This window comes from Uloborus diversus, chromosome 4, assembly GCF_026930045.1.
Source record: "Uloborus diversus isolate 005 chromosome 4, Udiv.v.3.1, whole genome shotgun sequence".
Taxonomy (NCBI): domain Eukaryota; kingdom Metazoa; phylum Arthropoda; class Arachnida; order Araneae; family Uloboridae; genus Uloborus; species Uloborus diversus.
In genome coordinates this window covers 52,911,617-52,925,581 of record NC_072734.1, presented here as the reverse complement: position 1 = coordinate 52,925,581, position 13,965 = coordinate 52,911,617, and the positions used below count along the sequence as shown (strand labels likewise).

The 13,965-nt window shown below is 34.0% G+C and overlaps 1 protein-coding gene across 1 annotated transcript in view; it reads left to right on the top strand.

The window, feature by feature from the left end:
• The first annotated feature begins 3,903 nt into the window (after positions 1-3,903).
• The window catches only part of LOC129220354 (cytochrome P450 2C31-like), a 29,838-nt gene continuing 19,776 nt past the window's right edge, over positions 3,904-13,965 (top strand). The window contains exons 1-3 of the mRNA XM_054854759.1: positions 3,904-4,226; positions 8,811-8,935; positions 13,593-13,699. Coding sequence (XP_054710734.1) covers positions 4,015-4,226; positions 8,811-8,935; positions 13,593-13,699 — 444 coding nt within the window. The 5' untranslated portion in view covers positions 3,904-4,014. The remainder of the gene's footprint in view (positions 4,227-8,810; positions 8,936-13,592; positions 13,700-13,965) is intronic.

Below are 13,965 nucleotides of genomic sequence, written 5' to 3'. Positions count from 1 at the left end.
GCACCCCTGTAAAAGTAAACTTGATTCTGGAACTCAGGAAGTCTAGATACTGGTCGAGAACTCGATTCAAACATCTCGAGATCTTGATTTAAAACATCTCGAGATCTCTATTCAAAAGATCTCGAGAAGTAAATTGCTCGAATACTCGATTCAAAAGATCTCGAGAAGTAAATTGCTCGAGTACTCGATTCGGAAGATCTCGAGAAGTCAATCGCTCGAGTGCTCGATTCGGAAGATCTCGAGAAGTCAATCGCTCGAGTACTCGATTCGGAAGATCTCGAGAAGTCAATCGTTCGAGTACTCGATTCGGAAGATCTCGAGAAGTCAATCGCTCGAGTTCTCGAATTAAAAAGATCTCGATTATCAATCACTCGATTATCAGAAGTACTCGATTCCCGATATCTCGATTATCAAAAGATCTCGATTATGCCCGTCACTAGAAGGCACCTTTCATACAGTAAAAGAATTTTTCAAATAGGTGCAGTGGTTCCGCAGATTACCTCGAACATATAAACACACAAAAATTTGCCCTCTCTCTTTATAATATTAGTAAAGATTATTACTGCACCATTATTAGTTATTTATTTTTTTTATTATTTTCTATTTTTTAAATTTTTTTGTTAGTAAATAGTCGGCCAACAATTTAGTGTTACATAATATTTTCAAGAAGAAAAAAAGACGAAATATTTTCCTGTAACTAGAGCAAAAGTTTAAAATAATTTTTTAATTCGTCATGATATTCTGTAACACATCCCATATCCTTATACTGATGTTATTAACTGCTAGCGGTACCCGCGTGACTTTGCCCGTAGTAGAATATTAAAAGGTCATTTGGTTCGCATGTATAGTTATAAATAACGTCTGGTGTACGTTAAGTTTTGTTTTAAAGATCTCCTCATATTTTTAGCAGATTTGAAAACTTAGCATGTAGCTTAACAGAAACCAGCAAACGTCTTAGAAATTAAAAAAAGGTGGGAGGGGGAGAAAATTTCCCTTCCTGGCTTAAAACGCAAATCAAGACATAATTTGAAAATTAAACACAATAGAAATAACAGATTTTTTTTTTTTTTAATGCTGAGCACTTTTCATAATGCACTCAAAAGGACAAAATAGCTTTTCTGGGTCAGAAAGGCCAATTTAAGAATTCCTGTAGTGTTCGAAAATTACAAGAAAATGACACCACAAGCGAATAAAAGTGCGGCTCAAGTCATGAAGAAAATTTCTTATCATTATCTAGCTTTCAATCATAATTTTGAGTGTTGAAACATGCATATTTTCTTATTGGGAAAGTTTGGTTTGAAATGACTAGAACCGCACTTTTTTTCGTTTGAAGTGTCATTTTCTTGGAATTTTCGAAAACTACAGGAATTCTTAAATTGTCCTTTCTGAACCAGAAAAGTTATTTTGTCCTTTTGAATGCATTATGAAAAGTGCTTAGTATTTTTTAAAAAAATCTGTTATTTTATTCCTTTTAGTGTAAATGTATTTCAGAAATAGAATAATTTGACCATCACGAAACTTCACCTTATTTTTTCATAAAAATAGTACTTAGTACTAAAAGGGAAAAAAAACCTATATGCGTACCTAAAACTTTAAGCAGTTGGCACTAAAATTTAATCTTTGTTCCTTTCTAGGATTTATGCTTACTAACTTCATGCTTTCTTCAGAGAAGGCTTGATTCAAAATTTTCATTATGATTCCTTTTAATATTACTGTTGCAAGGCAACAAAATTTGTAACAATAGGTTTCATATTTAAACATTTAATAGGGACATTTCATAAAATTTGCTGTTTTCCATCCTAAATGAAATAATCATTTCATTTTAGAACTTTAATTTTTAAGCACTTTTATTATACTTGGTCTGATTGTCACGGAAAAATCTGAGGCCTGGTTTTGCTTATATCTCAGCAACTAGACCCCTTAGAGACTTCGGGATTTCACTAAATGGTTTGCTTTATCTACTAAGGTACAACTTAGCGTTGAAAAATTAAGGTTCTAAAATAAAATTATTATCTTTAGATAAAGCAAATCAGTTAGTGGAATCCTGAAGTCTCTAAGTGGTCTAGTTGCTGAGATATAAGCAAAACCAGGCCTCAGATTTCTCCGTGACAATCAGGTCAAGTATAATAAAAGTGCTTTAAAAGGTTATATTTTCTCTTCATAGTATAAAATGAAGTCTCCAAAAAGCGTCTGTGTGTTTAAACTCGCAAAACTCGAGAACTACTGGACCGATTTCGCTGAAATTTTCAGTTTGTTCCTTTAAGTGCTAAAAAGGTTTGCAGACCAGTTCGAAAAAATTTTTCAATGAATAGTTCTTTTCTTGTTCCAATTTAGGCCGAATTTTCACACAAATTCCTGAATATGGGGGTGAAAAATTACTTGCACACATTAATGTTATATATCGTTGGAAAGGTTAGAATTTTCTACGTTCAATGCTCTAATTTAATTGCGGCGGGAGTTATTCGTGTTTATAACTCGAATTTTTTTAGCTGAACAGGCACTACATACTTTACTACATTTATGAATAAAAAGTGAAGGAATCGGTCACGATTTTCTTATTGACACCATTGGAAAAAACGAGTTTTTACTCCAGATCTATTTCGACCTATGGTCGAAAAACTAAGCTTTTATCTCAAAAGAAAAAAAGTTACAAACCTTTAAATCAAGTTCAAAAAATCTCACTTCCATTCAAATTGTTAACCTTTTTTTCGCATTTTAATTCCATAAACTTATTTTATTTTGTGTTTCCATGGTTACGCTTTTTAAATCCATTTCTCTTGATTTAATTTTTTAAAAGTATTTTAATATCATTATATTACATATAATGGTTTGGAAGAGAAATTTTGCCTAATGTTTTTTTTTTTTTTTTTGAATTTATTTAAGCCTGATTGTTGAATGCACGTCACTTGAGACAATTTTTATTTTCAAGGTAGACCGGGCTAGACCGGGCAATGCAGCTAATAATTAAATATTTTAGCAATTTACTGAACGTAATTCCATAAAAACTAAGAAAATAAAAGCCTACGACTGTTTTTTCAGAGTTAAAATATTTTAATTTAAATCCTTTTCAATAAATGAAAAGGATTCATCATCAAAATAAGCACGTTTTAAAAAATGTTTGAAACAAAAAAAAAAAACTTACGAATTAATCAAAGGGAGTTAAAGACGCAACCATGGTAACATAAAAATTTAGTTTCCGCTTCGGAAATAATTTCCATTTTTCTTTAATTTTTGATTTTAATCATGACTTATGGGTTTCTCTTAACATATCCTACACCTCTACTAATGCTCGTAGAAACTTCAACCAAACTTCATCTTAAACAGAAAGTTCCAAACTTTCAAATGACCTAAAAATTAAAAATGTGAATGAAATATTTCTCTCCCATACTATCAAATTTATGTGAAAAATGGGCTTAAAATTGAAATAGAAAAAAATATATATATAATTCTCGAAAAATCCCTTCGAGGTACTCACCCCATGCTATAAACTAATTTTGCGATAAATTTCATGAAAATCAGAAGAACGGTCTAGGCGCTATACGCGTCACAGAAATCCAGAGATCCAGACAAACTTTCAGCTTTATTACTGATGAAGAAAAGATGACAGGACATATAGAGAGAAAAAGAGAGAGAGGGATCAAAAATTATCCATTTTCCATAAACTGTACCCGACATGATTCGTGTCAAGTGAAGTTAGACATTTTACACCCACGTAAATTGTCCTTGAGACTGTATTTGACATAATGCTTACGTAATAGCGTAGATGCTTAAATAATTGAATTGGTGCGAAGGACCACTTGTCCTTCCCACTCCCTCTCTCTTCTCATTCTCTTTTTTAATGGATAACAGTCCTCTTAACCTTGACATGTGCTTGTAAAAACAATTCAATCCTCGTAACTGTTTTGTCGCATTTTGTGATCTCCCTTCCCCCTATAAACAAGAAAAATATTTTATACAACGGGAGCGGAGTATTATTTGACAGTCAAACTACCGTGCACTTTTTAGAACAATACAATGGTGTTGGACTCGATACCGGATGCAACGAAGTATCTATTGATTTTTGCAATCAGTCTTTTGATCTGTTGGATATTTGTCCAATGGCTGAAAACCAGAAATTATCCACCGGGACCAACTGGATTTCCAGTTATTGGGTATGGAATGTTCCTCGGGAAAAAGCCAAATGTCAGACTGGCGGAACTGGGAAGAAAATATGGAGATATTTTCAGGTAACTTTATTGTATCTTTGGAGAGCATTTTTTTGAACATTTTTTACGTAATGTCTGGTTTTTCCCGAATTCTTCTACACGATTAAAAAAAAAGTTCAATGTTTCGCCAAGAAATTGATTCAATTTAGAAGTAATTTATTGGCAAGAATCATATTGGTGATAAGTATTCCACTAATGTAATGGAATTTACCAAATTATATTTTGTTAATGGAATGAGTTTTTATAAACCATCGCATTAGCGAAATAATAAGTCAAATTCATGGCGATAGGTTAAACCACTTTTAAAGTTTTTTTTTCCAGAAGAAAAGAATTCTAAAAAGTCTTCTCATGGACGGTATCGAGTCCGGAACTTTTGACTACAAAACCCGCGTTTTTTTTCATTGTCGCCCACTTGTCATGTCTGGTCGACTGGTCGACAAAAAAGGAATGTTTATTTACATACTAATCTGTATTGGAAAAAAAATTATAAACAATTGTGATAGATTGTAAGTAAATCGCCATAAAAATATCAAATAAAATTTAAATACGTATTCCACTTATGGAAAGCTTTCAACAAATTCCAGAGCGTTTTGGTCTATAAAGTGTATGGGAAACGAAAATTTAAAATTATATTATCACGTCGAAAATCATCCAAAAATTTTATCAAGGCATTTTGTGAAGGCAAAACGAAAAAGAAAACTTAAAGTTTTGAATGGAATCTAATAGTCTAAGCATTAAAGGCGTAATATTAAAGAAGTTGTCTACATAAAAAATATTTCTAAAATGGATTCCTCTTCACCTTGTAAGATATTAGACGAAAATTCTTTGCACGCTGTGGTTCGATTTACTCGTCTGCCATTTGTACTTGTAGTAGAACCAAAATTTCGGTGGAGACAAACCGAATAAAATCATTTTAGCTGAACCAGGAAAATGGTACGTCCTCTTTCAGATCCATAGATAACAACAGGAATCTTGGTAAAACATGGAACTTTTAGTTTTACGTTTGTAAAGTTTCTCTTGAAACTATTAAGTGAGAAGTGGCCTTTTGAAAGTAATCATTTCTATGGTTACAAGAACCAAATCTGACTCGGCAAAATCATAGCCTCAAAACTTAATTGGTCTGATTGATATTTGATCGAAAATTCATCAAACTGCAGAAATATGTCACCGGCTAAACCTAGCAGGGAAAATTTTACACACAGACTACTTTTAAAACACATACAGAGTAAGTCGGGGTATTATGCCTCGTCTGATATAACGCCCCAGTAACTGCATCTCACGATTTCCGAAACAGAGTGGGCCCGTGTCAAATTTATCAAGAGTATTTGTCGAAAAAAAGTTTTGCGCATACATTACAGCCATTCAGAAATTTTTCGTACCAAAAACCACAGACTAATCTTGGGGAGGATGATGGGAGGATGAGGGGGGGGGGGTTAACATGTCCCTCCTCCCTAAAATAGAAATCCGGATCCTCTCTTGACCGCAAATGGGATCGCGAAGCATTTCCAATTGGGTCGCAATATTATTCTTACTTTTCAGATGTATAAAACAGTAAAGGTGCCTTAACTTGATGCAATGGGAAGAATTGTCTGACTGTCAGGATAATATGCCCTACAGTAAGTGTGTTTGTAATAAAAAAATTAAGTCGTAGTTTTTGGTCATGATAAATTTTACACAGCATCTAGGCTTACATTAAGAGAGACCGGGGGCATTATTTATTATTTTTCGTTTACTTTTTTTTTTTTTTAAGTTTCTGCTTGGTTGGGACGAGACTGCCTGACTTGCTCTACGAGGGGTGATGTTGTGCCGGAACGGAGATCCAGTATGCATTTTTAGAAAAATTAGTTCCCCTTTTTAATAAAATGAACACCGGCTTAGTATCCGACCATTTCTCATTGGCGTTCTGGTATTCTGACACTTTCAAAATATGACATTTTTCCGAATTTTTATACAAGTACCTCAGGAATTGTTGTGTAAAACCTCAATCACGTTTTCATTTAGTAGACGATCCCACATAGTAAAATTCTGAAAATGAGTTGTAAATTTCACTAATTATTACATGCGATATAGAATTTATTATTCTATAGATTTTTGTAGAAGTATAGGTAATATTCACGAAGATATTATGTCTTTTAAAAGTACCAACTTCCTTCACGACTTTTCTAGAACATTTTACCAAACTTTCCGAAAACTTTCGGGAAGCAAGAGAAACATTGCACTAAAATTTACAATTAAAATATTAAGTATTTGATTAGATATCATCATTTTTGTAGAGAAATTGATTTTTCTCTACGCTTACGCGGATATTATAGCAATAATAAACCAGGAATATAGTATCAACTTGTGCCTTTATGATTTTGTAGCGATTTAGGTGCATATAACAATTTATAAAGGAAAAAAAAGTTTAATGAACTATTGTAAAAATGTAGAACGGATATCAGCGGTCAAATAATGTGTTTTAATTATTCCTGAATCGACAATGAATCGTAAGGGACTGTTAGCAAATCAGTAATAGTTGATCACAATCCATATGCAAAGTCAAAAATATGCCAAGCACGCTACACCCCTCTTTTAAGCATTCATTGACTGACTTATATATGATAGCGAATTCACTGATCGAGTAACGCTCTGACGTCATCAACAATGAAACTCTCGTCACAGCATGATAATTTGATAAGATTTTCTGGTAATGTTTGACCTGCAGGGAAATGCTTTATTTTTGACGAAGCTGAACTAGATCAGGTAACTTAACTGTTTTACTGGTAATATTACAATTTTAGGAGAATGAAGAAACGAAAAAGAGGTCAACAATAATTAACGCTATCTACATGAGTTCTGGGTTGATCTACTGGAATTAGGGTTAAAAGTTCAACTATCGAAATATTATCAAACAGGCAATTGCTTTGTTCAAATGTAGAAGCAATTTTCACCCGTCATACCTTCACGGACGATTTTCTTGTAATAACAATAATAATAACTGAACAATTGTGCTTACGGGAAAATTTAACACAAATATAAATCCGCGCGAAATTAAATGCAAATCTGCCTCAAACACACTTTGTTAGAAAAAGCTTTCAATGGAGAACAGGTAAAGAAAAGTGCTTTTTGATTTAAAAATCGAAATACCCTATCCCTTTAATTGACTGAACAATGACGCAAGTTAGAGATAAATATGACTGGGTCAAAATGAAATGAATTCCAAGCGCAAATGCTTTAACTGGACCTGCAGAGCGGGAAAATGACCGACTCCAGACTCCGATTCCTAGAACTTTAGGGCCTTCGATTTCGACTGTTCTACGCCAAAATCAGTTCAACTACGACAGTGACTCCACTATCTTTGCAAAAACACAGACTCGGATGGAAAATGACCAACTCCGACTCTGTGAATTTTAAAGTATTCGACTCCTGACCCCCCCTTCGACTCCTTCTCCCAAAAATCAGTCCGACTCCGTCACTGACTCCGCAGCCTTGGCAGAAACATAGACTCGGAGAGAAAATCACTAACTCCAACTCCGAATCCTTTTCCCCCAAAATTAGTCCGACTCCGATTCTGACTCCGCAGCCTTGGCAGAAATACAGAGTCGGAAATTAAAATGGGAGACTCCGACTTTTTCAATTTTAAGGCTTTCAAATCTCGATTTCAAGTCCTTTACCCAAGAATCATTTTAATTTCCACTCCACGAATCCGACTCCGATGACCCGGATTTTACTGTGAAATAATAATTGTTGAGATCAGTTGTTTTATTTTCATTTTAAAATTTTTATTTATTTATTTCATTTTTGGAAACGCGAAATAAAAGGAAAGTTAGAGTACTTTATGTTTCAACATAAAAAAAAGACCTGGGCAGATGATGTTTTATTTTCTGATGAAAACTATTTTTTTTTTAAAGAGGAATTTATTTTTTTATTCTCTAAAGTGCATTTACTTATTTATTTATTAGTTTTTAGCAACGGGGGAAAATAAATTAAGATGCTCTTTATTTTTCTCCAATAGAGCTACTGACGATTTTTGTAATAAATGTGTTTATTTTGATGAGTTTTTTGTCTTATTCTTTTTTAAAACGGTTAAGGACATTTTTTGTAGAAAAAATAATTGGTTGCATGGTTTAAAAGGTGCTACTACTTTGTTTGATTTTTTTTCTTTACTAATTATTTTTTTCAGATGAGAGAGGCATATTTTGTTTTTAAAAATCAGCTGAAAACGTTAAAAAGGGGAATTTGACATACCTTGCAGTTTTAGCTAATTAAGAGAAAAACGTTCAGATGCCGGAAAGGCGATGTTGGTGTACGGAAAAGCAGGCTCGTTTGGTTCTGAACGAAACTTCTTGTTGATAATTCTTTATTTGCATTACTGCGTCATAGAAATTTAGAAACGAAATTTTGAAAACCACCTTTGTTAATTTACCGGAGGACACTTTAACACCACTTTCGCATGAGCAAAATGATTTCTATAAATTAATCTCATCTATATGTGTGTAATTACCTTCCGGATAGCTAAGGTCCATTACTGATTTCCGTTAGTAGCAAAGTTTGCTTCTAAATGTTTTGTCTTTTTTCTTCTTCTTCTTCAGTCTTTTCTGTAGCTGACTGAATTTTTCTTCTCAGTTTTTATACAGGTCCTCAGCTTTTCATTTGCATCACTGAGTACCACTTGGCGAAAGAAATTCTGAGCCATCCTCTGACACTTTCTCGTCCGGCTCATGTATTTACATTTCTGAGAGGATGTGGAGGTAAGTAAATTTTAACATGTTTATGAAACTGAACCTACAAGAGAGTGACATACACTTATGTAGGAAGTGATGATACAACTTGCTGTTTTTTTTTTCTTTTTTTTTTTTTTTTTTGAATGGTCACGAATTGTTCATTGTTTTCACTTGACCGTTGAATGACGTCCGCGTTGTTTGATTTTTTCCCCCGGGTCCTCAGCGAGCACCACCGTCTCCAGGTGCTCCTCCACCAGCAGGACTGTTCACCGGAATCCGCTCCTCCTGGGCGGTTGCGTCGATGTCCTACACACATACACACTCACTCCTACACGCACAACACACACACCTACACCACATGCCTACACACGCTCACACCTACACCGCATGCTTACACATGCACACACACACACATCTTTGCGCTCGCACACAGGTCTACACACACACACACACACACACACACACACGTGGTTGCGAAAAACATAACTTGAATTCAAGGCGTCAAATATTCAATCCCTTCCCCCCCCCCTTCCTTTCTTTTACGAACCAATCTACGTATTTCAAAATAGCGTAAGACTAGAAACTTAATGAAGCGAAAATCTTATCAAATAAGCTGTTGGATTGTGGATGTAATGCTAGAAGAGTTGCTGAGAAGACCGCCTGAAAAAAAAAAAAACTTCCTAAAATCAAACTATGCTAAACTTCATGAAAATCGGTCAAGTGACTGAACGTAAAATATAGATAGACATCCAGGCGAACCACACATACATACTTTTTTATTTTGTTACTATTTTTAGATTTAGTACTTTTTTCCGTTGAAGGTACACAAAATTGGTGCTTTTTTATTTATTTATTTTATTTTATTTTATTTATTTTTTTTTCCTTTTGACTGTTTAAATTTATTTATTGCTATTGCAAACAAAAAATTTAGTAGTTCGTGACACTCAACAACTTTAATTTCTAAATTCTAGAGCTGCCAGTTACTTATAGATATTGCCAATCGCATAAAGCAATTTCCGTATTGCCACTAAGGTCGAAAGTAAACAGTAAGCCGAACGATGTGAAGTACCTTTAACGGAAAAGTACGTCAGATTTTATACGGGAGCATATAATCACTCAATTTAAAAAGGACTGCTTGCTAAGCTCTTCGTCCCCCTTTTTTACGCATGAAAACAACAAAAACTTTCTTTATTTTTATCTAGTAACATACATGACAACACAGGAAATATTTACAGCACAAAATAAAAAACGAAATCACACCGGTGGAAACTGAACCCACTATCTCTGTACCGAACACAGGCAAGCGATACGATTTGTCCACGGGTGCCCCATTTTGTTACTGTTAAACATTTCTGGGGTTAAAAAAGGTGTGGCGTAAGTTCAGAGTGAATACAGTGCTGGCCAAATTATTAGACTAAGACTGTTTTAAAAGCAAATTTTTTATTGATTACATAACTATAGACACATTAACGAACAGTGAAATATTTATCTAATATTGAGTATGCATTCCCTTGTTCTTGATGAGCATTTTAAGTCTTTTTGGCATACTTTGCACAAGGTTTACACCATTTCTTAACTTTTTAAAAAAGGAGGTAAAAAATTGTTTATACTCACTCTAATATATACTCACATACACATACTCACTAATTACCTAAAACTAACTTTAAATATAACAGAACACACTAATAGAAAGAACTAATGAGCTGTTTAAGCTGATTAAGGTTATGTTCCTGGTAGTTAGATAAACAAAGAACATAAACAAAGCAGACAGTGCTGCCACCTGCAAACATTAAATTATGCTAAAATAACGTAATAATCAGTGTACAGTATGTACTGTACTTTAACAGTAAACTAAATAGTATTTTAGTACAAATAGTGTACAAAAAACAAAAAAAAAACCTCTGTAGTCTAATAATCTGGCCAGCAATGTAATTCGACTTTGTGACGTCCAGCTTTGAGATCATTTTAGCTTAGTGTAGATCATTTTAGATGTGCTGGATTATAATCTAGAAGATTAGCATACAAAACCGCCCGAGACCTTATATCCAGCTCGCCCTCAAGACGCAAACATCACTCTTCGTGGACGCCACTTTTCTTTAACTATGGTGTTTCTAAACTCTTAGTCAAAACTTTAAAGGGTAATAGTACATATCAGGAAAAACAATATAATGTCAAAAATAAGAGTCGCAAACATCTTCCGAAAGAGATAGGCGCCATTAAAGTTTAAAGTCCAAAATTTCAAATGATCATAAAAAACGAAAAAATTTGTCGATTCGTTTTTGGTTTTCGCTAAAATAGTTCTTTTTATCAGTATTTTCTTGGAAATAAATTTTGAAGATGTAGTTTAAAAAATGCCGATAAAGAGCGCTTTAGACTTTGGAGAAAAGAACAACTATTTTTATTCAGTAAATTACAGCCCAATAGCCAGGGCTAAAGCAGAAATACATAAAATACACCGCCAGCTCAGTATTTCCAGCCGAGGACTGCAGTTTCGTGCTTATTAGCACTCATCAGCCCGGCATAGGAAAGTGACTGAGCTGGAGATGGAATGCCTCTGAAGGAAGCCAAGAGTGCCAAACAACAAGAGAGGTTGTTTGGCACTATAGTGGGGAGGTTGTCTTTTGCACTTCAACATGTTACCGTTCCGAATTTTGTTTCAATCTCTAGACAGTGAAACGACTGGGACGAAGTCATTCAGTGGGCGAATTGGTACCCAACTAAGTAAGTGCGAAATGCTGCCAATAGTGGATTTTGAGACATTGATTCCAATTGACAGACATTGATTCCAATATTTTAAGTAAAGATCAACCGTACCTGCTAGACATTAGTTATGTTATTAAGTCAGATAGCTGCTCTGTGAACTTATCCGTTCGTGAACCGGTCTGTTTTCCCACTCACGATGGCTGACAACAAGTACTAGAACTTTGAACTGTACTAAGTGTGGAAAACCCTTCGGTTGAACATAAATGTTAGCATCTTTTATTCACAAATCTTACATACATTTTTGCTTTAAAATAAAGAAATATTATTAAAGGAGTATGTCATTTTGCACTTACATGAGTCTATGTCAAACATAAGTCTTGCTTTTGTCTAAAAATTCTTCAACTGTTTCCTTAAATGTTTCTTTTTTTCTTAATTATTAACTTACGTTAAAATTATTTGGTCATTCTATTACAATTTATTGTAGTGTGAAGTAAATAAAGTAATAGTCTTTTAACACATCACTCAGCATACTTGATTGCACCTTTCTTTAAGCTGTTAGTATGCACCTTAAATGCAACAATTCACCAATTTTTTAATCTTTCGCCCTATCATAAATTGAAAGATTCTGACCGGTTTACTTTTTTTGTGTGTTTTTAAACTATTTCATTAAAGGATTTTCACTATAGCAGTTTCAAATATTGTTAGCTGAGTACTGAGAAAAAAGTTGCAAAATGACTTGCTTTTCGGAAAAAAATCGAAAATTCAAGTACAATGCGCTAGCCGGGGACTCTTTTTTTTTTCTTTGTTTCACCTGCATTTTACTTACTTACCCTAGAGGCAAGTTTTCCGCGGTATAGCGTTTTGAAAAGAAAAAAAGTTTTTTTTCGAGCTACCGTACTGCGCAGCTTCTATGCGCATAGCGCGCTTACTCTTTCCTCAATGGCGACGAAATTTAAATCATCTCTTACTGAACTACATTCCTGACGAGTTTGTTGGTTGCAGCTCAATTTATTCTTGATGCATACATTTTTCTGTGACAAAGTGCATTTCAGCCTTTAAAGACAGTTCAGTTTTCGCTACTTAATCACTCCCAGCAATTCAGATTTATAGCTCAAAATTTGAGTTTAAGTCTAAGCATTAGAAAACATTTAATAAGATTTAAAAATAGCGGGAAAAAATAGTTGTTCGTTACTCCAAAGTCTAAAGCGTCCTCTATCGGCATTTATTAAACTACATCTCCAAAATTTATTTTCAAGAAAATACTGATAAAAAGAATCATTTTAGCAACAACCGCGAATGAACCGACCAATTTTTCCGTTTTTTATGATTTGAAATTTTGGACCATAAACTTTAATGGCACCTATCTCTTTTTTTTTTTTGAAGAAGAAGAAGTTTTGGGAGTTTATTTTTGACTCTATCTTGTTTGTCCTGTTGTGTACTCTCACCCCTTAAAGTTTTACACAAGAGTTTGGAAATACCCTGTATATGAAGTTCTCGAAATAGAATCAGTTTTAGGCGTCTATCAAATCGTTTTTTCATATGTTTATTGGTTGTATTTACCAACGATTCTTACTTTAGTCAAACAACTGAAATGCGGTTTGAAACCATCCTCCATCCATCAAAAGGGCTTCAATCGGTGGTTCAATTGCCTAACACAGGTTCGAATTGGCAGATAATATATGATCATTAGAGGAGTTTTTAAAAAGTACGTCTCTTCTGACAAACAGTCTGCATCGCTTCTAACATCCGCGACGTCAACAAGGGCAGCTTATTCAGCAAAGCTATAAAGAGGAAAAATCATGCATCTGTTTGAGCATAATCATCTTGAAATAAATTATATTTTTAATTTAAATTTTAATGCAGATCTTTAAAATTTATTATTGGTGTTTATTATTGATTCATTGGAGAAGGTTATGTTGAAAAATATCTTTCAACTAAATGCATTTGTTTTTTAACATCTGACTTTTATTTCTATTTTTAGGTTTTTCAGGTAAAAACGGAGAAGAATGGACTGAACAGCGACGCTTTGTAGTTCAAACAATGAGAAATCTTGGCCTTGGAAAAGGAATATGGGAAACTATGATTCAGGTTAGATTCGTTTTCTGATATACTTCTAGTTCGATCCTACCATAGAACTCAAATATCTACGCAGTCTTTTTGAGTTGGGCACAATTATGTACTAGGGTTTCCAATCCCGCGCCGAACACTGTCCCGCGAAATTTTGGGGTTGTATGGAGACAATCCTGCGTTATCCTGGGATCCCGCGGGATTCACTTTATTCTTTTAAAAATTAAAAAATAATAATGTCAAATGCAAAAGGTTGTGTTTTTTAGGAAGGACTGCTTTTGTTACTT